This window comes from Haemaphysalis longicornis, unplaced genomic scaffold, assembly GCF_048455015.1.
Source record: "Haemaphysalis longicornis isolate Haplotype H1 unplaced genomic scaffold, Haemaphysalis longicornis Haplotype H1 scaffold_1, whole genome shotgun sequence".
Lineage (NCBI taxonomy): Eukaryota > Metazoa > Arthropoda > Arachnida > Ixodida > Ixodidae > Haemaphysalis > Haemaphysalis longicornis.
In genome coordinates, this window is record NW_027526203.1 from 422,323,241 (window position 1) to 422,350,126 (window position 26,886).

General features: G+C 49.2%; 1 protein-coding gene and 1 non-coding gene across 2 annotated transcripts in view; one reads left to right on the plus strand and one right to left on the minus strand.

Annotated features, from left to right (window-relative positions):
• Nucleotides 1–1,496: 1,496 nt before the first annotated feature.
• The window catches only part of LOC144155649 (uncharacterized), an 80,757-nt gene continuing 55,367 nt past the window's right edge, over nt 1,497–26,886 (plus strand). The window contains exon 1 of the mRNA XM_077687227.1: nt 1,497–1,899. Coding sequence (XP_077543353.1) covers nt 1,602–1,899 — 298 coding nt within the window. The 5' untranslated portion in view covers nt 1,497–1,601. The remainder of the gene's footprint in view (nt 1,900–26,886) is intronic.
• Nucleotides 25,061–25,224, minus strand: LOC144156376 (U1 spliceosomal RNA). Its single transcript, XR_013319766.1, has one exon. It is a non-coding gene; the product is annotated as a U1 spliceosomal RNA (small nuclear RNA).

Sequence of the window (26,886 nt, forward strand, 5' to 3'; positions counted from 1 at the left end):
GCCCTCCACTACGGCGCGCCTCATAGCCCAAGTGTAGCTCCGGCGAGTTAAACCGCACAATCAACTAAGAAGGCCACCCAGCTTCTGTTAGTTTATAACTTACATAATGAACGTTTATTCCTCCTCCCCCTTCCCTTCCCTTCCTGAGCGAGCGAACCTGACGGCCTGAAATTTGTTGACGTACGCAGTATAGACGATTCTAAACGCTGTACATTTGGTTTCCTATTATCAGTTCCCCATAGCTGGCGCATTGCCTTCGGTTTAGGTAAGCTGAACAGGCTGCTGTGCTCGGCCACTTCGAAATCGGCGTATGGACTAGGTAGACCGGAAGGCTTTTGCAGAAAAAATGCAGTATTGTCGTCGACATAAAAACATCGAGCTGAGAACCCCTCGTCTGCGAAGAGCTAGGAACCGTGCTGTTGACATGAATCCGGGAGCTGAGTACGTTGATATCTGGCAGCTGAACTGGCCGCAAATAATAGGGGTTTACTGAATTTTACTGAATCGCTCTACTTCATCGAAATTGCTGCTTTCACGGCGAAGAGAGTCAGACGATTATTAGGTGTTGGTCGCCCGTGCAGCTAGGTTAACAGACACGAAAATTCAGTGCGCAGCCAACACATAACGCTTGTAAGGGATAGGTGTTGTATTACAATCCCATTACCACCCATCAGTGTTAGAATTAAGAGAAAAATTCTTCCATCATGGTGCAGGTGGTGTTTGAATAGATTATGGATGCTTCTTTTTCAAGCCTGCCCTGCACACCATATAGAAACAAAACGAAAGCAGAACTAAGACCTCCGTACCACCATTATGTTCCCACCTAAGCAATTAAAAACTGAATGCATCTTGGAATAATTAGCGATTTTGGGTAAAGTACTGGGTGTGTGAAGATGCAAGGTACCCCGAAACTATCTTCGATATACTAAGATGAACCATGCGAAATTATTTGGATAAAGACACTAGGTACTCGAATTCTGTCTTGAAATATTATTTTAGATATGTGTAACTCAGATACAGCGTGTCCAGCACTGACTTATTGCCACTCAGGCTTTTCCTTTAAGCACAAGATTGTCACGACAGCAAAGTACTCAACAATGTCTTATAATTGCCACTGCTTTTTTTTACTTGCCTCTCATTGTGTTCCCAGCAGGCCTATCTGTCTCCCACAAGTCGGTCTGTTTATCTGTATCCCACAGATCCTATCAGAACTTTTCGGTTGACCAGCCGGTGTATGGGGAAATGCATTAGTTTTTCGACAGGACGCCATCGGTCCCACTAAGAAAGCTTTCGCTTTGATAAATGTGCATCAGCATGACAGCATGCATGCGCGGCCCTTATCGATGACGGGGAGCCAGTCCTATCTACCGCTGCAAATAAAATAGGCCATATCAGATTGGAAAAGTTGGGCCTTAAACTTGCCTCTTGCTCAACGGTGTAGTAGTAGCAGGTAGTAGCGTTGAAATGTGCAACTACAGAAGTAAGCAGCGTTGCTTCCCTGCGCCCGAACCCGGTTTAATGGCAGGACGTATACTTTCAGAAGTGTGCGGAACACTCGCGCGTGCGCAGAGCTTTCGAACTTGGCAGCCAGATAACTTCGCATGTACCGGACGCTCTGCGCTCCGGTGTGCGTATTTCTTTGTATTGCCCCTGCGCTTATTCACGCGTACCCTCTTTACCTGCGGTTTCTCACGCGAAAGTTCCACGAATGCAATGGGCGTGTACTACTTCTGAACCAAATGAAGAGAATGATGGTGCAGTTGCATGCTTATTATCCAAAACAGCGATATGGCGACCGCGATGGGGGTTACATCCGTGGCATCGAGTTGCCACAACGCATTACCACGAGTTTGGCTCAAGAAAAGGGTGCAAGAACTCAACAAAATCACAGCAACGATGGTAAGTACTAAAGGAACGGTTGTCCTTCACGATATTGTGGTTTACCCGTCTGCCGCCGATAGCGCTTGGTTGCGTGCACTCCCCTTGGTTGTTTCTGTCCCCCAAACCAGGTTCGACAGAGCTGTCGTCTCGGCCACTCCTTTTTGCAATCCAAGGGCTACGACGCAAAGCAACCTCTCTGGTCCGGACGTCATTCAGACACTATTGCGTCACACTTTTAACGCCAAAGAGCCTCGTGATTCTCTGCTAAAATGAGCCAGCTGATCAGTCCTGTGGCGTAAAGATCGACCGACCATACCTCGGGTTTCTGTGCTTGATACGTTGGTTCGAACGCTGTAGTATTTTCCTCTCGTTTCTTTTTCCTTCACTCTACTGGTTCAGTGGCACATTCACTAAGGTAATGACGTACTTATATTCATGAACGGCTGGAGATTTCGTACCGTTTAGGTCATGATAAGCAGAGAATACCAAGTATCGTGCTGTTCAATTACCCCTAAACATGTCCACTGTAAAGGCGTTAAACCCTTAAAGCAAGACAGCCGCCTCGTGCAGCAGTGGGACTAACAAGCATGGTTTTATTTCAGCCTTTTCGTATACCCGCCCGCCATTGGCAAGGGGACAGCCTTCTCTGGTTGCGCGGAACACCGGTTGCGCATGGCGCGCTTTTGGTTGAGACAACCCACGCAATACACTTATGTGCTGCACTGTTGCAATCGTGGCATTCCGTTCCCATGTGATATAAGCCCGGTACGTCCTGCATACATCTAGCGCCATCTACTGGTTCGCTTTGAACACTCGCGCTATCTCTTCAGCAACTGTTGTACGACCCCCGTGACCTATAGGAGTAATTGATTGATTGATTGTAGGGTTTTGATTGATTGTGTGGTTTAACACGCCGACGCTACACAGGCGATGAGGCGCGCCGTAGTGGAGGGCTCCGGATTAATTTTGACCACCTGGGGATCTTTAACGCGCGCCGAAATCTCGAACACACGGGCGTTTTTGCTTTTAGCCTCCATCAGAAAAGCGGCCGCTGCGGCCGGGAGTCGAACCCGCGACCTCGTGCTCACCAGCGCAACGCTGATTGTAGGGTTTAACGCGCCGACGCTACGCAGGTGATGAGGCGCGCCGTAGTGGAGGGCTCCGGATTAATTTTGACCACCTGGGGATCTTTAACTTGCGCCGAAATCTCGTACACACGGGCGTTTTTGCTTTTCGCCTCCATCAGAAAAGCGGCCGCCGCGGCCGGGAAACGAACACCTATAAGAGTAGATGCGCCGATTCTAACGGTAATGGTCGGGGTTCTAGTCCCAGTAATTTTCTGGCCAAGTTTCAAGATTATACACTTAGCGTAAAATGTTCTTGGAAATATATGCTTCATTCTTTCCTAGTATTTATTTATTTATTTATTTATTTATTTATTTATTTATTTATTTATTTATTTATTTATTTATTTCAAGTGCTCACCAACAGCGCATCTACACGGGAACGGAATGTCACACTGCAACCATTGTCTTTTAAAGATATTCGTCTTGATGGCATTTTTGTCCTTGGAAATGTTTAGCTTTTCCTTGTTTTTGCCCATCATCACAATGAACTTTTCCGAACTGCAAGGCAGGCCATTGGACTTCACCGTTTCGCAGCGCTGCTTATCAAAAAAAAAATTATGCACCTTTGTACCAGATTTTCTTGGAGACAAAGTAATACAAAAGAGACAAAGTAATACAAACAACCTCTCATTACATTTCAATTAAACAATATTGCAGCGGGGCCACGGAAGCGTTCGCAGCAGCCATACTTAGTGTTTTGCTTGTTTCAATGTTACATGTCGGGCACAGTTTTCATATTTAAATTGTTAATGCCGATAGCCAGAAAGTCGAATCGGCACAAAGATGCTCGTTTTAGCCCTTTTACACTGGAGCTGTCTTGCGCTGACTCCAGCCAAAATTGCGTGCGTCCATAGTGCCGCTTCGACAATTAATCGCACATGTTCGCTCCAGGGTTAGCCTAAAATGCTACGTTGCTCTGAATCTAATATAGGTACTATTACAAACTTGACATTTTTCGTAGGTTAAGTGCTATAAAATATGAAGCCTTGCAAGTTCAGTACTGGTGTATGCAAGTAAGAGTTGTCACGCGTCCATAGTGCCGACCGAGTAAAACCTGTGGAAAAACAGAGCCGGTGACATTTGTTTCGAATACAAATTAAACCTTCGCTATATTTGTGAACATGGAAGCGCGTGTCGTTTCCTTGTTCTGTGAACATTTTCCTCCCTTTTACACTTCACTCTCGCGTCTGCGCACGTTTGGCCTCTTCAACCAACCCCAGCCTTGCTCATAGCTTTGCCACCTTAAACTAGTATGAAGGGTAATTATTGAGTTATTATGACGATAATGATGATGATGATGATGACAGGGGGATGTCCTGATGTGCATGCGCACGAACGAACATACGAGCTAGCTAGTGTACCAATTAAGTGGACAAGTTTGCTCTGGAAGCAAGGCATATGTCATATGTAAGTATCAGATAAATGGTATCAGCAAGTGGTATCAGGGGGTATCAGCATGGCGCTGTGGATATCAGATGAATAATAAATAATAAAAAATGGCCGTCCTCCCACCCTTCGAAAGTGGATGTCCAGCGAAGCTTTTGTAAACCACTACACATGCTGACGTGGGAGGGTGTGAAATGTTCCTCGTCGTCTCGGCGAGCTGGTCACTTGCGCTCGGCTTCTCTGGCGGCAGAGCCTCACGCATTCCCTCGCCCTCGAATGACGTCAACGCCCCTTTTCGCGAGCAGCGGCTAACCTAGTCTTTACCAGGAACACATAGGGGGGTACCATTGTTCACAGACGCCTTGTCATCTATCGTACGGTTTCGATGCTTGTTTTGTGGTTTTTTAACGAATGCTGTTTGCCTGATTACAAAGAACGATTCCGCTGGGCTTCTCGGGCGGTGAATGCTGGGTCCCGCCTTTCCTGACGCATGCGCTCGACATCTTGGGGAGAACTTGTGGATCGGGCCTGGGTTTTAAGTGCGAATGCACTTTATAAGCGACCCCAAACCATCCACCGCCGGCGGCGGCGGCGGCGGCGTCCGCAGTGCTCCTCTATATTTAAAAAAGAAACAGCATCCGGCGCCAGGTTTCGATCCGAGGACTTTGCGGCCGCAGCGCGACGCTCTACCGACCAAGCCACGGACGCGACGGTGATATCAGTGTTAGTGACGCGCCTTATATCTTTAACGCATTCAAACTACGTCGTCAGCGGCGTGCGTTGGCGACTCAGCGGCGTTATAGCGGCTTGATAACTGCGTGGTGTACACGTGATACTACAAACCCGATGGAAGAGATGGAAGAGAAGGCGGCGAGGCGGTGGGCTGCGGGGGCCGAGCGCAAGCGCCGCAAGCGGGCCGACAACCGTGCATTCGCACTTTCACATTCTCCCCCTCGGGGAAATGCGGGGGAATTTTTTCGTTGCCGTTTTGTTTGGAAACCCGTCGTGGAATTTTTGGTAGCATCATTCTGCGTTTTAAACGCGGAGCGTTTCTTAGTCGCATGATGTCCCTCGACCGTCGGCGGCGGCGTCCACACGCTCACTGCGCATGCGCGTCGCGGCGAGGCGCAGGTGCGCATCTCTCCCCCGTACCCTCCTCGCTCTCAACAACAGGTGCAGCGTTGTTGTCCGTCCGCACCCCTCCCCCTACACTATAAAAAAAATAGTTATGGGCGCCTGGTTTCGATCCCACGACCCTGTGGGCGGAACGCGAGGTACATGGTGCTCTTCCCACTGCGCCACAAAACCGACACAGAATCAAAGGCTACGAACGCGCCTAATATCCTTGACTCATTCAAACTACGTCAAGAAGCTGCTGATACACGGCAGCAGTTGCATCGATCTCGTCTTCACCAGTTGCTGCAACGCACGACCACTGCTTAAAGACCCCTTAACAGTACACTTTAGCGACCACAAAGCCGTCGTTCTCAGCGTCCAATACAACGACAACAGCAACAAATAAATAAATAACGACTTACAACAACCTACTCCTTGCCTTCACTTCTTGCGTCACAAAAAAAAAAAGAAAAACCCATCTCTCCACGAGGGGGGACTCAAATCGCAAAATCACGAAAGTAATAATTAATATATGAAAGAAATAATAATAATTAATAGTAATAAGCAATAATAGTTAACACATTCACTACCACCCCACCACCACCCCCCAAACACTAACGTTAACGCATACGCGACGCATTTACTCGAGTCCCCCCTCGTGGGGAGATGGGCCCAATTTTTTTCCATCCCAGGATCCAGAGCCTCATCTGCTCGGCTGCTATAGCCGTACTTGCGGCAAACTGCAGCAAGAACAGCCGCGTGCGGACATTTCTATTCATATCGTAAACTCCCGAAGAACATGAACTAACCCTGCGAATGTAATGGCAGCTGCCATAGTGTAAAATGCCACGTGGTCGGCACTGCCATCACCGTTCGGGTCCGAGTGCGATTCCTGGTGGGGCCGGGGCAGGGACAGCTGGGGGTGCGCTTCGGGAAGCTAGAGCATCGCGAAAGCGGCGCGCTCAATGAAGCAAGCGCGGCCGACCGCGAAGAAGCGTCACGCATCGATTCGGCGGCGTATGCGCTGGCGCGCGTGCCGCGCAGTCATGCACGCACGCGGGCGCGCGCCCACGTATGCGGAGGCCCGAGGAGTTCACAAACACCTCATTCGAGCCGCGAAATAAACAAATCCGAGCTCGATTCACGACGAAAACGCCGCCGCCGGTTCCAGCTCGGAAACGGCGAAACCGAAGCGCCTCGTACGAACTAAATATAACGCCGCCCGGCTCGTGAAACACGGGGAAAAGCGACGCGGGCTGCTTTGATTTTTCTTCTTCTGCACCCGATACGAGTTTTTATTTACGATTACATTAAGCGGCGATATTTCATCCGGGATCATTCGAGCGATGCACGAAATCCGGCGCATAATGGCGCGCGCGGCAAATAGCGTGCGTGCAAAGCCGGCCCTAGGTGGGCCTGCGCCACACCAACGCGGTGAGAAGGCAGCGTAGCTGATAACCGCTCCACGCCTGCCCCCGCCGTGCGCTGGGCGGGACGCGCTCTATTTAGGCACCGAAGTTGTGACTTGTGTCTTTTCCAACTCGTCCACTTCCGCCGTGTCGGCCCCGAGTGATCAATCCGTGAGAAAGCATCATCCTTCTCATCGGGGCAGTGTTTGTCGGTCTCAGCTGCGAGCAGAGCGGAGGAGAAAGCGTGCGTCTCGGGAGCTGCACACACAGACGATTTAAACGAGCACGTCCGACGCCCGAAGAGACTGAAGCTGCGAGTGAGAAGGTGAGCGCACACAAAAGAAAACTAGGGGAATGAAGGGGAAGCGAGAGCGGCGGAAAAAAGTGCACCCTTCGCCCAACAGACAGCCAAGTACGGCGTGGGACCTCATTTTGAAAGATCCATTGTTCGGCGGGGATACTTTCGGTGCCGATATTTCATTTTGTGTCGTGAGAAGAGAAACCGCGGAACAATACTCTTTCCGAGCAGTCGGTCGCGGAAATGGAAAACGGACTCCGACAGCAGTGCGGGAACAAAAACGGGTCTGTCATAGAGACAACGACGCCGGGGGAGAGCACGAATTCAGAGGCCCGCAACCGGAGGCAGGACCGCGAGAAAGCGCATGATTCGCACCTGTAGCCGAAGTGGTGATGCGCGAGATCAGCGATGCAATAGAGAGCAATCGTCAGACGTTCATTTAGCGGGGAACGATAAGCCCGTTCAGCAGCCGAAGTCTGCATTCGAGTCACCAGATCTATCAAGGGTGTTTGCATTTGTGATTCATCTTACGTGGCCACTAGCCTTGACTGCAGTGACTTTTACAGCAATTTGTTCAAATTGATATCCCGCACACTAATATTTTCGTTTTATACTTACGTGGAAAATAAAGTCAAATGCGGGGAAAATAAAGTTACAAAAATTTATTCTAAGATTTCTCGCTCTAGACAACATTTTAGAATGGTTCAAGAATTAGTAAAATAAGACCGTTTCTTCTTTCTTTCTTTTTTTCTTTCCCGTAACATTTCAGGATTAAGCGCCTGTGTCGTTCCCTTTCTCGTCCCTGTGAAAAAATTTTGCGCTTAAGTTTCACTCATGGAATTTGCGAACCAACTAGCTCGCCTCTCCATTTTGCTTCAGTTTATTTCAGGATTGTCCATGGCACACTGGACGAGTTCTGCAGAAGTCGTTGGGCGCACTTAGGTTGTAAGGAGCTGGTTGGGGCCAGTTGAGAAGGCTTATTATACGTGTCTCAGGGGGAAAGGGTTGGGTGTGCTGCTATTGCCAAAGTAGGGGCACCTATAGGACCAATAGGGTAGCTGAAAGTTGTCCATTTGGAGGCGGCGTCTGGAGTGTAGACCGAGTGGGTATAGATTTGGTTGGCGAATATTTCTCTTAATCGGGGGATTGCAGAGGAGCAAGCAAGAAGGGGGACCGTTGCCGGCTGAGGTTCCTAACTTGGCGGTACTTCTGCTGCCAGTGCAGTTCACATGCCTACTGTGGGTCGGGTCGTTCCCTAGTGGACGAAGGAACCATGGACGGATTGCATAAACACTCCCGGGCAGTATTATGCGCCGACTGACCTGACGTGCTGAAGTTGTTGCTGATAAACTTTATTGACACAAAGAGACTGGGAGAAAATAATTATCTATTCAAACGGGAGGACCTGACCAAAATGAGCCACCAGGCCGCTCGGTCAGTTTTCTATGGCGGCGCGAGCAGTCTTGGAGAGAGGAGGGAAGAGGTGAAAGGGATTTAAGATGAGTTTAAAGGGATGGTTGCGAACCAGAACAGTCCCAAAGACTTCTTCCGTCCTCGTCCCTGCGCTGTTTTTAGTGTGAATAGTTCCGTCCTCGTCCCTGCGCTGTTTTTAGTGTGTTTAGTACCCAACTAGCCCAACGTCAAGCCTTAGTAAGTCCCAAAGAACATGCGGCGTATTCAGAAATCCAGAACACTAACAGCACCGTGCAGGGCTGCCATGGCCTTCTAATTGATACGGTATGTGTGGGGTCAAAAGGCTGTCGGTTTGCGCTTGCCGGATACAGCAAGCATCTGCCCGGGGTAACAGGTGAGATGGAAGTGAACGCTATAATTGCCGTGAACAAGCTTTATTTGAACCGGATTGCCCTACCCTTGCTCCCATATTCACAACAGGGCCTCTTGTCCTCCCTGGCAGAATAAAGTCATTAAATTCCCTTCTCACGTCCCGAGTGGCGTGCTTTGTTCTTGCCACTTATTGTCTTCAATCTCAGGCTACCCCAGAAGGCTAACCGTCAGTAGGAAAAGTTTTTTTTTTTCGGTGCTTAGCATCGGCGAGCCAAGCATCCGGCTCAATCCGCCCGATGTTTGTTCGTATTACAGAGTAAACACCACTGTGGCGTTTCAGTGGCGTTCGCTGGTGAGACCGAGGTAGCGAGTTGGATTCCCGGCAGCCGTTTCTCTGATGGAGGCTAAAAACAAAGCGGCCCGTGTAGCGGGGTTCTGGCGCGTGTTAAAGACGCCCGGTGGTCAAAATAATCAGCAACACTCCACTACGGCGCGCCTCGTATTAGTATAAACTCGGTGCGTAAGGCCCGATTTTTATTTGCAACCCCAGAACTATAGAACAACTTAGTCCTGACGTTTAGTCATGAAGTTTAGCGTCCGCCAGTGCACTGGCGGAGGCTGAACTTCCGATGACCTACTTTTCCACAACACACCCAAATTAGCAACCTTAATGATTAATAGAACAAGTTATTACAACGATAGGGCAGAACATGCGATTTGATTTAAAAAATGGCCGCCATATCGCCATGAGGAAGTGGATGTCCAGCGAAGCCGTTGTAAACCACCACACATGCCGATGTGGGAGGGTATGAAATGTTCCTCGTCGTCTCGGCGGGCTGGTCGCATGGGCTCGGCCTCTCTGGCTGCAAATGCTGGGTCCTGCCAAGCCTGATGCATGCGCTCATCCTTGAATGGCGTCAACGCCCATTTTGGAGAGAAGCTGCAAACCTAATCATTACCAGGAACACGTGGGGGGGATTCCCATTGTTCACAGGCGCCTTATCATCCATCACGCGGTTTTGTGGTTTTTACGGACATACTGAGCTTTGTGCTGTATGCCTAATTAGCCTGACGCATGCGCTCGGCGTCTTGGGCGAGAACTGCTGAGTCCTGCCTGGGTTTTTCTGTGCGACACGAAATTTTCCCAGAAACGAGAGGCTAAAGCTTCGGTGTAAAAAACCCTACGCCATGTCGGTACTCAATGCTAAATGCCATATTTGGCGTGCATGATCAGCAACATACGTGGACCACCCTTTTTAGTACAGTGTTGCACTGGGCCTTGACGTTTGATAAATTCCATTCGTTGCCGACGGAGGTGCGGAGGGGGGGGGGGGGGGTGCTCAGTCGGATGCAATGCAGCACAACGAAACCACGCGAAAGCTCGTATGTATCGTTGTTAAGCTGATGGCCAAGCTATAGTGCCTGGAATATATTCTAGGCACTGTAGCCAAGCTACTAATTGATTGATTGTAGGGTTTAACGCGCCGACGCAACGCAGGCGATGAGGCGCGCCGTAGTGGAGGGCTCCGGATTAATTTTGACCACCTGGGGATCTTAAACGTGCGCCGAAATCTCGTACACACGGGCATTTTTGCTTTTCGCCTCCATCAGAAAAGCGACCGCCGCGGCCGGGAATCGAACCCGCGACCTCGTGCTCAGCAGCGCAACGCCTTAGCCACTGAGCCACCGCGGCGGGTGGCCAAGCTACTAACCTTACTACGAGTGTTCGAGATTTTGGCACGCGTTAGAGAACCCCAGGTGGTCAAAAACGTATCCGGAGCCATCCGTTACGGCACGCCTCATCACCTGCGTGGCGCCAGTGCGTTAAACCTCATAATAAATCTAACCTTACTACAAACAAAACTAAGACAAAAAAATTAACGGGTATCAGAATTCTACACGTCTAGATTTCTACTTCCCTTCAGCTGATTTTGGATCCGCCGCGGTGACTCAGTGGCTAAGGCGTTGTGCTGCTGAGCACGAGGACGCGGGTTCAATTCCCGGCCGCGGCAGCGCTTTTCTGATGGAGGGGAAAAGCAAAAACGCCCGTGTGTGCGAGATTTCGGCCCACGTTTAAGATCCCCTGGCGGTCAAAATTAATGCGGAGCCCTCCACTACGGCGCGCCTCATCGCCTGCGTTGCGTCGGCGCGTTAAACCCTACAATCAATCAATCAGCTGATTTTGTACTGTTATTTAGTGTTTACTTGATGAAAACAGTCCCCATTCACAACCTTTTTGTGGTGTCCATTTTGTAAACAAATTCGCTCACTCCGCCTTGCAAAAAATAATAGGTTCTGTAATACGTGCCATTATTTTTAAAGCATTCCGAAGAAATATTCTGTAGTGCAAATCTGAAATAAGTAAATCGGTCTGCTTTGTTTAAAATTGGACTCGGTATATGTACTATTCTCCTTACAAATACAAATCGGCCGTCCCGCCAGAAGGATCGTTACCGGGACCAGGCAACACTTTTCACCGACTATCCAGAAGCCCTGTCGTTGTAAACTCTGCTCCCCCACAAGTCTCCTCTATAATGATTTTTAGAGTTTATGCAGTATCAACGCTGTTACTCTAAAAAGATGAAAAATCGGCTTCACCGTAACGTGCGCCTTTAATTCTCTGCTGAATCTTGCCCTGCATACCACGACGAAGGTTGCGCACTCTCCTCCTGAGGGTTGAAACAGGAGGGGGGGGGTCAAGAGCTAGCCTCCGCCTTCAGTGACCTCCAATATTCACAGGTCCGGGCATTTTTTTATATTGTTTGCTTCAGCGTAAACTGATCTGCTTCCGGTGCGCTGCGTGCAGACCAAGACAGTGCAGGCATTCGTGCCCCCTCGTATGCTCCCCTGATGTCACCGTGGCAGCGTTGTAGTAGAAATTGTAATGGCAGACGCTCGCACGCATTTCGTCGTGCAAGGAACCCAGCACAGCTAGAGGTAATGACTTCGCAAATGGGTTTCGACCCATGTAGGCGGACACGCGTAAGGCACATTGCAACGTGCTTTCGAAGGGTTGCAGGAGACATTTAATACAAGTCAACATTTCAGGACAGACGAAATGCTTCTTATGCAGAGTAGGGAGTGCGGACCACGCTACCTGTTCGTGCGGGAAATGGAACAAGTATGTGGCCATTTTTGTTTGGAGGGCGTGAAATTGTGGCTTCTCACAGAAATGCGAGCCGACGTGTTCTTAACATACAGAGGCTGTCATTACGAAATGCACTAGGTACATGCCGAACACAAACTTGGGCTAGGTACATTATTAGAATGCAAAACTGTGTAAAATACGTGGACCAAACATGGTTAGTAGAAGGAGGCGAATGAGAAGAAGGACAAAACAAGTTGAAAAGTAGCTTCGCCGTGCGCGTCTATTCGCCTTCGTTCGTCCACGCCTTTTGCGCAGGCTCGTGCCGTACCCACTAATGATACAAATAAAAATGTTCAATAGGCGTACTAAAGGAATTGCTGAGGGACACGACAATCTGTAAACACTACCCGACACCGATCCAAATTCAAGTTGGTGATATAATGCAGATTGATTTTTTTTTCTTTTTCGAAAGCGCGTTGTCTAAGTTTCATGTCTAGCTTGTCTTGCGTAATTTCTATGTCCACGCAGGGAATGCAATACCTGCTTTCTCTGTTATGCAGTAGGGGAAAGGGGGGGGGGGATATTGCGTAAATATGCACTACAATTACTTGCGTGATCTGTGTTACATGGAAGGTATATTTTGTAGTGTACCTGCGTAACTTTTACAGCACAGCTTTCTTGCGCCAATTCGGTGCGCTAACCGCACGCGCCCTCTTCAGAACTTGCGTAAAATGCTCTATAGTTATCAGTCTAATATAGGTATTTTGGAAAACTTTATAGTGTAATTAGCCGCTAAGACTATATCTCTACGCCAATTTTCATTTAGTTGTCGTTATTAGTTCATGGCGAAGTAGAAAACTTTGCAGAATCCCCTTCCGCTGCCAATGCCTGGTCGTCTACGGAGGGAGTGTGGTTACAGAAAACGGATACAACTCTTGTTTCATTAAAACACTCCCGGAACACATTATATGAGAATTAATTATGATATAATTTCAAAGAATTTATACGTTTGTGTCTTTATGCGATCAGTACAGTACGTCGCCATAAATAATTCAATATAGTTATCCACCCATACAGCCTGATTGGTCTTCCATCTTCACAGTAGAGGAAGGCTGTTTGGAGAAACTGTTTGCAGCTGATTGGAAGCTATGGTTTTCTACCCCAGAAGTGTACCGACCTCTTTTGTTTATTATTTTGTCCCGGCTTTTACGCGTCGGTGTAGTTTCCGCGTCGTAGTAAAGCGCAAAGGGGTAACCCGTAGCGTCGCCTGACGACATCAGCACCTCCTTCTGCCCGCGTAATACAAAAACCCGTAGCAGAATACTGAGCCGAAGAACGTTTGAGCACGAGCGGAACGTGTGAGGCAGCTGGAACGATGATAACAATTTCGCCGCAGCCTTTTGTTTTCCAGTTTCAGAGCTTGAATTATTTAAAAAAAATATATTCCCGTCTAGACATGAAAGGTTCGAGACGGGGCTGGAAGCGCGAAGATGGGAATGTCCGGAAACCAAGAAAAGCGGCGGTGAAAAGTTGGGGGGAAAAAAGCGAATAGATGTGACGTGCATCGTCCGAATGTGCGCGGCGTCGGCCAGTGGCCCCAGCAACGTACCCTGCACTCTCCGCGGCAGGAGTACGCTGGGGAGCTATCGGCCGCACGGCCGGGCTCCCTCTGGTTGAGGCAACCCGAATCAAGCGAAGGGGACCCCAGAGAGGTGGTCCGGCCTAGGCGCCGTGTTGCTAGGCCCAGCAGAGGCATTCATTCCGCCAGGCCAGCTGTGACCAGCATTGTCAAGTCCGTGGTGCCGCGGAGCTCCAGGAAAATGTGTCTTTGTCACTGGGAGCTCCAGCCACTCTCACTTGCGCCACCGGTACTGTCGCGGCGTTGTCAGGCGGCCCGCGGCTCCACTCAGGTGTTTGGAAAGAACTGCGAAAACAAAAGCGTAGCGAAGCGACTGACCCAAGAGGGGGAGAAAAAAAACACGCCTCAGAGGATTGTTTTATTGCCCCTCTAAAACTCTTGCGGTTTACTTTAACGCGGCTGGCGAAACCCCGAAAATATGGGGCCGTATTTTGCCTCTGTGAACAGTCTACGTTCAGAAACGAGATTGTTCCGCCTTCTTCATAAACATCGACAGCTCGAAACGTGACATCCATAAGGAAACTCTTCGAAGTTGCTATCCTTGCGTCACAAACACTTCGAAAGTGAGAGGCGTGATTCGAGAAATCAAGGTGCACTGCTGCGGAAAGTGGGGGCTCCAAGTAGCTGGCGCGTATTTTTTGCGGATCACATTGGACGATCTTTCTCCTTAGTAAATCTCCGCTAAAGCTTCGGGTACCAATAAAACTAATATAATTACAGGGTAGAATCGCGTTCCAAACAAAAGCCCCTAAATGCCTCAAGCTTTGTTCAATTATTCTGGAAAATACAAACTACAAAGCACATGCAGGTCCCACGACTAAAGGCTTCTACAGCAGCAACATTTTTTTCTCAGAATGAAAGATCGTTACACAATCAGCTAGCCGCCCGGGAGAGACACCATCGAAAGAACGACCGCAATCTCAACCTCGGTGCCATCTCCGAGGTGCAACCAACTTTTATTATCACTAGAGAATGCTTAAAACGTGCTCGCGGATAACGCAGTGGGCTTCATTCTATAGTACGCAAGAAACTGGCTATCGCTACCTTTTCACGCTGTGTTGCCCTATCAATCCCGGCCGACCCACCGCCACTCAAGCCTCACGGTACCACTGAAAACCGCATTCGTCGCTTCCCTGCCCACTAAACATGCTCGCCGAGTGACATACGCGTATTTGAACAGCTGAAATCGAAGACAGTGTTATTGTTGGATAAACTGAAACCAACGCGCATCCGTGGATTCTTTGAACGGGTTACAGGCGACTGTATGCGGCTGCCATTGCTTGTTGTTGCACTCCGCCAAAGTGCTGCTGAAAGTATATCTGGCGCCTCCGACACGACATCCACGCCGGCATCGCAGACGTGCGCCATGATGACGTAACTTGCTTGCGCTATACGTTATGACTTTCCAGTACTCTTTTGATGACCCAGTGCAACAGAAATAGATTTTCAACCACGCTGATGTATATGCTGGCCGTTCAGCCTAAAATCCGCCCACAAGAACGTCCCGCAATAATATAGAAAACGCAGACCAGGTTAACTTTACCCGACTAAAACCGCCAAATCACGTAGTGAAACAGCGGTTCTACTTGTTCTTGTTACGGTAAAAGGCTTTCCGATATAATTATGCTACTAGCCGCAAATAAGAGTTCCAGTTGAACGCACCCAGCTCAGAAATCGTCCAGTACTATGCAGAATTTCGAGCATAATAGCTCGCTCGATGATGCTATAGCAGGATACGGCAAAACTTTGTGGAATCGGAAGCGTCCGTCCATATGGAAATGTCCGTTCCAAAGATTCCGATCCCGGGCTTAGTTTCCATTAAAGAGGAGTTGCACTCAAAGCGGCAGCACCCATGTCCGTGTAAAACGGAATAACTGTTTAGATGCAGTAAATTATCCTTGGTTAGTTTCGGAACTTACGGAACCCCCATACTTTCTTGAGCATCACCACCGTTGCTAGGCCAAGAGCCTTGCCTGCCGTTACCACTCCGTCAAATCATACGTGAGCAAGCCGCCGAACTCTGACCAGTTGCTTGTGAGCCTTTGCGTGTGGTGGCGCCGGTTTGCCACGCTGAAGTAGATGCACGGCCCACCCCCAACGCTCGCCCGCCTCTACACCGCCCTCGCTCCGCTTCGTTAGGCGCCTTTCCTCGCGAACTTTAGGTGCACGTCTGATAAGCACCAGATATGCTTCAATGGCCATGTCATACGCTTTTTCCTGGTCCCGGTGGAACGCCAAGTTTTTTCCATCCACATCGTTTCATCAACCATCACGAAGAACCTCGGGAACTCCCAAGTTGCAGCGGGCGTGTCTTTTTATCCTAGATGATTGAAGCTCTTCTGAAATAATTCAATGTCTCCCACCGCACCTATGGCCTACCAGCCGCTGATGAATGTGCGTACGGAGAGATTTAACCACCCCCTTGGCGACGTGCCCGCGAAGTATGTATCATCCGACCACCCTAAATGGGACACGATTCTGTCCTTTGTAATGTATAGGCGTACAAAATTATGGCGCAGATTTCTGCAGGCTTCTCCCTTTTTTCTCATTTATGGTCGTTAACGATTATGACCGCTACCCTACCGGCCCGATGCTTCCGAGAATACTCGCCACGCCGAAGAGAGTCGCCAACTTGCCTGCACTTTAACCTCCGAAGACGAACCCCTCCCAGAAAGCGTCGTGATGGTGACAACCCACAAGTTACTTTTTCTCCCGGCTCCCTCGAATGGTTTTAGATTGTGGTTACTACCCGTCGTCTCTCCAAGCTCACGTCCAAGTATCTTGTCCATACCACGTAGTCGAACGTACCTCCCCGTTTCTCCTTATTGTTGCATTGTTACATTGTTGCGCCGCTGGCCCGCTCGTCGTCAGACCTGCGTCACAGCGGCCCCGACACGGTACACGTGCAACGCCTCGAGCATTATTATAACCCTATTGCCTTATTGTGCCCGTAAGTGGTCAGGCTGTCTCCCTTCACGGGTGGCTGTAGCACAGAAGAGGAACAAGTAGAATGAAGCCACGCGATACCCCGCTCAAAGGTAGGTAAAGGCCGGGCACTGTTTGTGCGATGCGAAACGTTAATTAAACGGGTTGATGTGCGGCACCCCACCATTAAACCGGCCTAAAAGATACCAAGCGACTTTTATTTGCATAAATAATGTGCAGAATTGAGCTAAGAGAACATTTTACAATAAAACAATCACGGGCCTTGAAGAGGACATTGGCATGGTTGGAGCTCGAATCCGGGGCGTTCGTTCCAAAATCCGCGGTTCAACCCCTAGGTTACTGAGGCACGACAGCGCGGCTCTTTTAGAAGGTGCATACAATAACAGAAGAAGTGCTCTAAGCGAAGCAGGAGATGGTGCTGCGTGCGCAGTGGAAATTCCGGGCTTGTGCCCACAAGGAAACGGAACCTCACCGGACTAGCGTATCTTCATTTTTATATTCGTAGCCATGGCATTGAACTATGGTGTGACATACTAGGCAGCCGTCATCCTCAACGCTGGCCTCGGGGTTGGTAGTGGTGGCGTGGAAAGGACGGCACTAACCCACTCAAGGAGATTATCCCTCGGAACTAAAACGAATGAAGAAGCTGAGATACCTGGCAGGTAGCATCATCAGTGCCGCGTGGAAGCGCGGCAGTAAGCCAGCCGGTGCAGCGGTATCTTCGCTCTGCCATCTCTCAGCGCTCTGCGGCTGTTACCCTAGCCATTTGTACAGGCACGCATAATGAACTCACGACGCGACGTGTGGCGGGCCCTCTGCAAGGCGATGCTACTGGCCACTATACAAGGACGTTAAAGGAAACACTGCAGAAAATTTCTGGCAGCGATGAGGCCATCATCATCTGTGTCCATCATCAAGTCGTCGGCTCTCGCTCGAGGAGCTCCGTCTTTCTCTTAGGCGCCATTAAAGCTTGCGATCTCACTGTCACTCGTTCGTGAATGGAATTGGAGCCTGGATTCCCACAAATGAGCACGCCACCCCAAATTACTGACAAGGCTCTGCTAGGTTTCAAGGGTGGAGTGCTCACTCTCACCGTGCTTGAATTATCACACGAGGTAGCGGTAATTGTGTACAGAATTATTTACCAATATGTGCTGCACTTACGATCGCTTCGCTCTTCAGTCGGAACTATAGAAGATGGTGCGCTACTGTCCGCCTGTGTGAAGCATTTCTGCAAAGAAAAGATAGCGGTAATTGTGTACAGAATTATTTACCAATATGTGCTGCACTTACGATCGCTTCGCTCTTCAGTCGGAACTATAGAAGATGGTGCGCTACTGTCCGTCTGTGTGAAGCATTTCTGCAAAGAAAAGAAGGTCTCTCCTTCTCGCTTTTTCTCTTTCTTCCTGAATATAAAAAAACAGCGCTAAAACCCTTTCTTCCTCTCTCTCCATATATATATATTTATATATATATAACCCATATAAGAAAAGCCAGCCCCGATGTACTCATGACGCGACGTCGTCAAGGCGTCGTTTTAACGACATCATCAGGGCCTGCAACATGGTATTGACTGGGCACTGAAGGCTGGCCGTGGTTCTGTCCTTATTGCGGGCTTTCATTTCTCCTGCGAACCGAAAGCCTTTGTTAGCCCGGCGGCCACAGGGGCGCCTGTTGACGGCGCCGCTGTCACCAGGTGCGCGACTCGGTGCGACGTCGCTGGGGCCAAGGCGCCCACAGGACGACGCGTCGCCAAGAATGGCCGCCGCGGCGGGATGGGGGTCGTTAACTTGATTTATTGCCGCCGGAAGTTGCAGCGCTCGGGCGTGTAGTCTATACGCGTGCGGCGCCGGGGATTGAGGTGCCACCGAGAAACGACTTGAGCCCCCGCGATCGGCGGCGCTCTCCGGCTCGATCTATATAAATTCGCCATTCCGTCCAGCCATAGCTGGCGGCCGCTTCCCCCGGGGACCACGGGCGGAATGCGCAGCCGGCGGGAGTTCAACTCGCTGCGCTCTAAGCCGGAGATTAATGAAGCGCGGGTGAGAATAGAGGCTGCCTCGTTACAAGCTCGCAATTAGCCAGCCAGAGCGCGCACTGTGATCCACCGCGAGATCGCATCAGCGCGAACCTGCGCGTGCGATATTCCGCGGACTCGTGGCTGCGTTGCGGAAGAGTGCAGCTGCGCCCAGTATGTGGCCAAGCGCCGCTCGGTACGTCGTCGAACTGACGGTTCCTGTCGGCCGATCCAAAGTGATGTACGCAGGGCCAATGAAACGGAAGTATTGACGGCGGCAGCTCGAGTTGCGAGGGCAAGCTGCGCGGAGTAGAAGCGACTCTATCTGAGTATAGCAGTGGAGCTGGCAAGATTCTGCATTAAAACCGCATTGCACTGACCGCGTCTATGGCAGAGCATCAATTGCTTGTACTCGTTGGCAGTTATGATCGTTTCATTGGATCTCGTACACCACAGCGGAAACATTTAGTATTTCGCCAACGGTGTGGACGAGATGAGATTATTCAGACAATATTACAGCGGGAACTTGCCCCGCCAGTGTTATGGCAGACCGAGAATTGAGCAAGAAATTTAAAACTGTAAAAAAACTGTCACAGGAGTTAGAATGTCATAATAACGGCATGGTGTAGATTTTGTTCAATATTTTTGCCGCAGGCGTTCAAAGAGAACACGAAAAACAACCCACGGTTATCCCTCGCCAAGGAATTGGTAGGAACAAGGAATTCTGTGACAGGTTACCGATGCATTCACACACACGCTAGCACACTCACACACACCCAATCTTATTGGCCTCGTTAAGGAGAAGTGTCAATTCCGCTCCTCATTCTGCCTGAGAGCGGGTGATAGTTTCTCATGAGGAGAACGAACATAACACCGTTCCTCAGTTTACAGACAACAGCCATTGATTCTACGATACTGTCCACTCATTCACCACCAGCTCCCTGTCATGACGATCAGGGGTGGCGATCTCACTCATGAAATACTTCTCTTCACAGAGGTGAGCAGAAGGTCATGACGACTGCAATGACGATGGCGATGGTGGTGCCGACATGTAAGTGCCTATGAACGGACAAATTTAATGCTTAGAGCCAACGTGGACCGAATTCCATTATAAAATCCACCATGATGCATGTCTCTAACGGCACGGAGTCTCACCATTCAGCACATAATAGATCCAACAAAGCAGGTATATTTGTAAACGCTCGTGGCCTGCAAATTTAAGTGCCAGTGCTCGTGTGTGTCGTTTCTTTCCTTTGTTTTGTCTTGTTCTTTTATCTGTTCATGGCATTTTCAATGCCCCTGTTCACTCAAATCAACGCATTAGTTGGCGGGACAAACCCATTCCCAATATTGCTACGTCGTGGGAACTGCGGTGGAGAGTGATGCGATGGTTGAAGCTACCGCGCAAACTGCGCGCTACACACAGCTCCATCTTTTTCAAATATTGGTGAGTATGGTGCTACGTACGAAAGTCCACATCTTCGTCTTCGTGTCACATAGCCCCCCGGTTAAGGGCGGCCGTATACCAGTCGACGCCGCGGCGACGGGACGGATACGATGAGGATGAGCGCTGCGATAACATTAAACATTGAAGTGCCTGGCGCCACGGATGACGATGATGGTATTGATGATCCTTGGCCCCGTAAGAAAGACGTCCTGAATGCAGCGACGAATCGCCGGAGGTGCTCGAAGGCCGGTCGGAAGAGAAGGTGGGGAAAGGGGGGGGCACATCGCCGGCTCGTTTCGGCACGGCTGGCTACGGCTGGTCTTCATTCAGTCTTTCGGGCTGGGGAAATGATCGAGTCGTCGAGTTGTGGTAGCGGCGAGGCTGAAGCTGCCCGACATGGCCCACGTGCCTTCAACGATAGCTTCCCCGCCGAAACGGTGCGAAGCTGAGGCCGGGATGGGGACGGCTCCGCTCACTCCACGAAAATGTGGACAGTATTTCGGGATTTAAACCAACTTAGAAAGCTCGGGTACAATCAGACCTGCCTCCGCTTCCCCACAATGCACCTGAATGGGCAGTCATGGCGATTAAACGGCATAATATGCCAATTACGAGTCCCGGCATACCACTGGACTCTAGGCTGTGAAATTACTGAATGAGCAAATGACGTTTCGCAGTGCGTGATGTCACAGCAGGCTCAGGGAAACTTTTCTAGTGCGTATACGCGTCTGACTTTCGGGCCGCATCATTTCGATTGACTCGCATGTGCACTAACTGAACACACACATGCACTACTAACACACGCACTCAACACGTACGCACGCGCACCCACACGCTCGCACTCACATGCCTAAATTTCGCAGTCGAAAGTCCCCAAGTAAATCTGCCGCTATAAAAAAACAAAAAAAAAACGTCTTAGCATTGTCTTTCAATGCTTTCCAGCCTTAGCCAGTTCTCCACCACGCCGGTGCCACCCTGTGGAATGGCGTTGTGGTAGTGTGCTTTTTTTTTTTACGTCCGTCAGTATATGTGGCACTAATTACATATACTTTAAGCAATCAGCCACCATGAGGCATTCGCTCTTAAAAAAAGACTAGTGGGCCCATTACTCCGTAGCACGCCCATCCGCAAGGGAACGGAGGCTGCTCAGGTCGTCCGCCAAGCTCGGCTCGCACATACTCCGCAGGGTTGGGTGGTATTGCTCATACGGGGCGGGATGTGTTTTTTTTTTTTTTTTTTTTTTGTTGTTGTTGTTGCCACTTTACGCAGAGGTGGCCGCTGGGAGGACGCTACAGAAGTCGCGTCGTTAGAGGTGTACAGGGCTAAGAAATTGGACATAAGAAAGGAACATTTCTACGATAATTCCAAGGGCAGTGCTGTGCTTTTTGAGGCTAGAGCAGGTTGCTTGCGAACTAAGAGCTTTGTGGGGAAGTATTCACAAAATTATGGGGTATGTGTGGTCTGCAGAAAAGAAACAGAAACTATGCGGCCCATAGTGTTAGATTGCGAGGGTATCCATCCAAATCTACATGAGGGAAATATTCGGCCCTAGGATTTAATGGGTAGAACAGAGGGAGTTAACTTCAAGGCTGTCGAGGCGACGAAAAGAAGATTAGAATGCTGGTGGACGAAAAGCAGAGAGGGGAATATTGCCTAAGGTTGCTACCACCGGTAACAAAAAAAATATTGTGTGCGTAATACGTTTTTATGTTCCTGCACTAAGAGCAGCGCTAGTATTAAACGAAGAGTATGAAACATAGGTATATTGGTTTTTTTTTTTTTGGTAAGATGACACGTCATCACCCCGCTACAAAGGGGAAACCAATAGCAATCATCATCGTCTATACCCATTCTGAGGAATGTTGAACCAAAGCAACCACATCGCTGCACCATCTTCACCAGGCGGCATGCCTAAGTCATGGAACATAAAGGATGAAGAACGAAGGTTAGAAGAGCAGGTGAGGGCTTTAAGGTATTAAATAGCAAACATATTCACCTGACTAGTGAACGTACTCGAATGCACAGGCCACCCTGTAAGGTGCTTGCGGAGTACTCGCATACAGGCACTGCGTCCTGACCGCACCGAAACCACCCGCATGGAGGCGCCCGCCGCGGACGTAATCGACCCTACCGAGCTTGAGTTGCGTGTCATGGCGAGGCTACGGAGCATGCTTCGTCGGTTACAACAGCCACAGAGAACGCGTCAAACAGGACTCGCTGGCTGCTCTCGAATCATCTGTTCAGGAATGTTTTGTAATAATGTACTACGTTATGTTACTTATTTGACCAACTTGTTTCTATTCGTATAGTTATCATTACCAATTCAAGCTTTGTTTTGCAATGACCAACATTATTGTAATGTTTATTGTTAGTACCTAACGAATTATACATTCCCCCTTAATATTTGTTGCTCCCCCGCCCCTCATGCAATGCTCCCGTGTCTTAAAGATGAAAAAAAAAAAAGAAATGAAAGTGCATGTGATAGCGCTACCTCACGTCCTCGGTCCAACCCGCCAAGCAAGATTCCCGGGCAGTTAAAGTGAAAGGGCAACTAGTGAATCTCGATTGGATACCCCGGTGCGTCTACATCGATGGCAGCAAGGAAGCCGACGAAGCGGCGCGAGAGCTCCTCATCAACCGCGCCTATGCTTGCACGTCCGCAACCGGCGATCACTGCTCTTGACAGTGCTTGATGCCTGTACTGCCATTACACTGAAGTCGATTTCATTTTTGCTTTACCGTTGGGCTTTGCTGTGGTAGTTTTCTATTCCTGAGTTTGCGGGCAAATATTCATTCCAAGCTCCATTTCATTCCAAGCGCCTTCCTTTCTGCATGCCCTCGGTAAAAAAGTATGTCCACTGCTCAACACCTTATAGCCCTCACCTGTTCTTTGAATCCTACAGTTTCGCGTTTAATGACTCCGCTAAGCCGCCTCCTCTCGACAGAAGTTTAGTGTTAATCGTTCTCAGGTTCAAATTCTAGTGGCGGCCTGCGTGGACCCAAAGATTCTTAGCACACACTGTTGTCGCAATGACCTGGGCGTCGCCTTGGTCAAGTGCTCTACAGCTGCTGGGGACCGAGGGCCGCTAGTGTGTCCCGAGTTTCAGCCGAGTAACGTTTCAGCCGAATACTACACCTGGGCGCGTATTCTCCGGGGCGCCGCAACGTTTCCGGAGGGGTTGAATTCTTACTCGGTCTCCGCGCGTATCCATGACGTTATGGAGCACGCTTCCAGTCGCGTGAGACCGCGTAAGAATTATACCCAGTGCGAAAAGTTCTTGCGCTACCTTTAAAATACTGTCCCAGAAAGTGACCAAATACCGTGATGGTGAGGTGGTGCCGTTTGTGTCTCAAAAAACCTTCCTTATATGTCAGCATCCACTTAGTGTACTGTAACTCGTATCGTATGGCATTGAATTTCCTACTCTAGTGGGCGATACTCCAAGCTACACTAGTAAGACAATCCTGTGATTAAACTTAAGCCCAATGCACTATATTTGCCTATCCATGCAGCCTACGATGAAATTAAATTTCGTCGAATGGCGGTGTCGAGAATACGATTTCACTCAAAAGTTCGGACTTGGCTGTGCCAACACAGTGCACGCATAACGATCCGCATTGCGCAGTACAAAGCGCAGATCCCATTTTGAGTCAAATGGTGTGCACGTCGATGCCATTCGACAAATTCACTTTGTTGGCGGCATGGATCGCAGGCCTGAGTGCATTGTGGGGAAACTGAACCACGGGATTGCCCTCGGTTGTAGGTATACGACCTTCGGCGTTCTTCAGATGGTCCCCTTCTGAAGGTAGTACTCCTAACAGGAAAATAAGTTCGCACGCAAAATACCGCAAAACATTAGGCCGAATTTGCACATAGAAAATGAGAATGTAAATCGTCGCTGCTAGCACTGCAATGAACGCCGAAGAAAGACACTCTGCTGAACTGCGACCTTTCCTTCTCCGCTGAGAGAGAAATGACAATAAACAAACGGGCATGGAAACCGAAAAACGTGCAAAAAATGCACAAAGCCACGACGGATCGGACTTATTTTTACAGAGAAAAATGAAGGACGCAACCATAGTTCACAAAACGCATGCAGTTAAGCTTTACGATACTGCAGTCGTCGCTGGTGGCATTGCAGTTAACTTCGTAGGGACACAGTTGGCTCAACTGCGACATTTCAGCCCCCGTGGGGAGTAGGCAAGCAGAAACCAAATACGAAACATACAAGCATCGGAACGTGAAAACATGCTACAGCGCACAAAACCGCGACGAATTGGACGTATTTTCGTCCAATTGTGGCAGCCATAGTGAATTCACAGCACACGCAGAGTCGCATCTTACGCTGGTTCATTTCTCAACAAATATACCGATCTTTCACCCTTATTTTGTGTCTATGATTACAAAAGGTACCTGATAGCCTATATGAGCTTTTTTTTTCTGACTCCCGAAGTTTAAAAATCAACAAAACTAAATGTTTAATCTTGCATGGGCGAACGACGGGCAAACAGGCGCAATAAGGGTTACACATTTAGAAAAAAATGTTTTCAAAATATCCTCACTAAGGTTACGACCCCGAGCTTGCTCACGGGTTTGAATTCATAGGAAATTATCCCTTTTCCTGACCACGAAAATCATAAGGCCAATTTTTCCAAGGCCTAGTGAATTTGCGACATATACGTAACTCGCAGTCTTACACGAGCAGGGTTGGGTAAACCATACACCTTGTAACTGTGGTTTTCGCCATTTAACTCAACGCGTACTTTCCGAACGAGCAGATTTGAATGCATACTGCAAGGGCGCAACCTTACGATACGGGCGAAGGACAATTACGCATAGAGTTAATACTACTGCATCAAAGTTAATTCGTGTACCCATGTGAAGACATGACCGCGATTCTGAATTTGTATTGAATTGCGAAGGGTGAAGGCGCGAACGCCCTCCCCCACTACCAAAAATTGTGCACCCCAGCTGTAACGATTCGTTACAGAGGCGAGTACAAGCCTTCCCGAAGTGCAATGGAAGGCCTCGACTCGAGACTCCAACCTTCGTGACCGTTGGAATGTCCGGCACCAGGTACCTATACCAAGCAGCAATGTCGGAAGCAACTCCATGCAGCAAGAATAGGCTATGTTCGCCGCTGATGCGACAAATCTTTTGGCTTATATTTTACTGGGCAAGCGCTTTTTCTTTAAAATAAGTTGTATTTCAGCATTAGAGTTTAAAGAATGCAAAATGTTTAATCCAAACATTTAATTGCTTATTGCTAATCTCAGGAGTTCTTCTTTAAGTATGCTTGAGAGGAAATCATAAGTTTCACAGTTCTCACAACTGCCACCACATAGTAAGTGGCAGCACATTAGAGGGAGCGCCTGATGTCACGTCTCGTGAGTGTCATGCGCGCAGTATTGGGGAGAAGGTTTTAAAGTGGCGCCCCTAGCGGCACCAACCCGAAACTGAATTGAGAGCAAACAAAGCAGACGACGAGGTGCCTTGAGTTTCCGGAGACCGATATTTAGCTATTTATCCAATTCTAGGGAGCACTTTTGAGTACATGTTGATTTGAGAGAATTAGTCCAACTGCACACATCGCCTGAGGAGATTTTTCTGGCTATTGTACAGCGTTTTGTCTGAAACAAAGCGCCAATTACCTGACATTCCGCCATCCCTCAACGAGAGTAGCCGCGCTCAGCAATTCTAACCATGACTATGGGAATGCGTACAACTGTTGCATGAGAAAACTTACTAAAAGAAGAATCAGAAGAGCGAAGCATCCGACGTTTCCTCAGTTCTCAGCGTCCGAATTAAATTACAGGTTGATAAGAAACAGCATTCGCGTCCGTGTACTAGTTCTCACCAACTGGTGCAAAATGTGTTCGCCCACACTCAGCATATGGTCGCACCCAGAAGCCGAGTTAAAATATCATGAAAGGCTTTTGCAGACGATATACGCGCCAATACGCGCGACACTAACCATATCTGCATGAAAAGAAGCTTCGCCAAGTTCAGTAATCGCTCGCGCCTGTCGGAGCCACCGAACTGGCCTCTCGGCTTTCTCTCTCTGCCCCCGCTTTCTTCGCGTGCTGCCGCTCAGGAGAAAGAAACAAAAAACAGGAGCGACCTCCTGAGTGTGTGTGGATTCCGACAGTCAAATAAGCGCGGAGTGCAGGGAAAGGAAATGGGGGGAGTGAGGCGGCGGCTAGCTTCCCCCTATGAATCGTTCCCTGCCTCAACGTTAATTTGTCTTTCTTTTTTATAGGCAGTTGTTTGAGGACAGAACCACGGGTCACATGATTTTTTAGACCAATGAGCGTTGGTGTCGCGGCGGCAGCTTCTGTTTGAAACGTACTGGTTTTCTCTCGACGTGCTAAGTAAGGCTGGGTGGAAGGTGTGCGCTTATCGCCGGTTGAGTTAGCTGGCCTGTGTCGGTGTGCAGTGTATCCACCTCGCGGTTTGCCTTCGATTTCCTGTGCTTGGTCCATCACCGTGTACGTGTCAGCTCGCCCGTCTTATATGCGCTGCCATCTCTCCCTCTGACGACGTCTAATGACCATTGGATACCGATTCACACAACAGCGCGTGGTGACATGTGCAGCACTGCCTATTTTGTACGGATTACAGGTCGTCGTCCGCGCTGGGAGTGTGTTTTGCGTTTCTACGCGGGAACACCGCGCTTCTGACTGTGAGAAACGGGTTCTAAATTAAACAGAACTTGTTATGTGTTCTTGCGCTATGCTCGTCCGTAC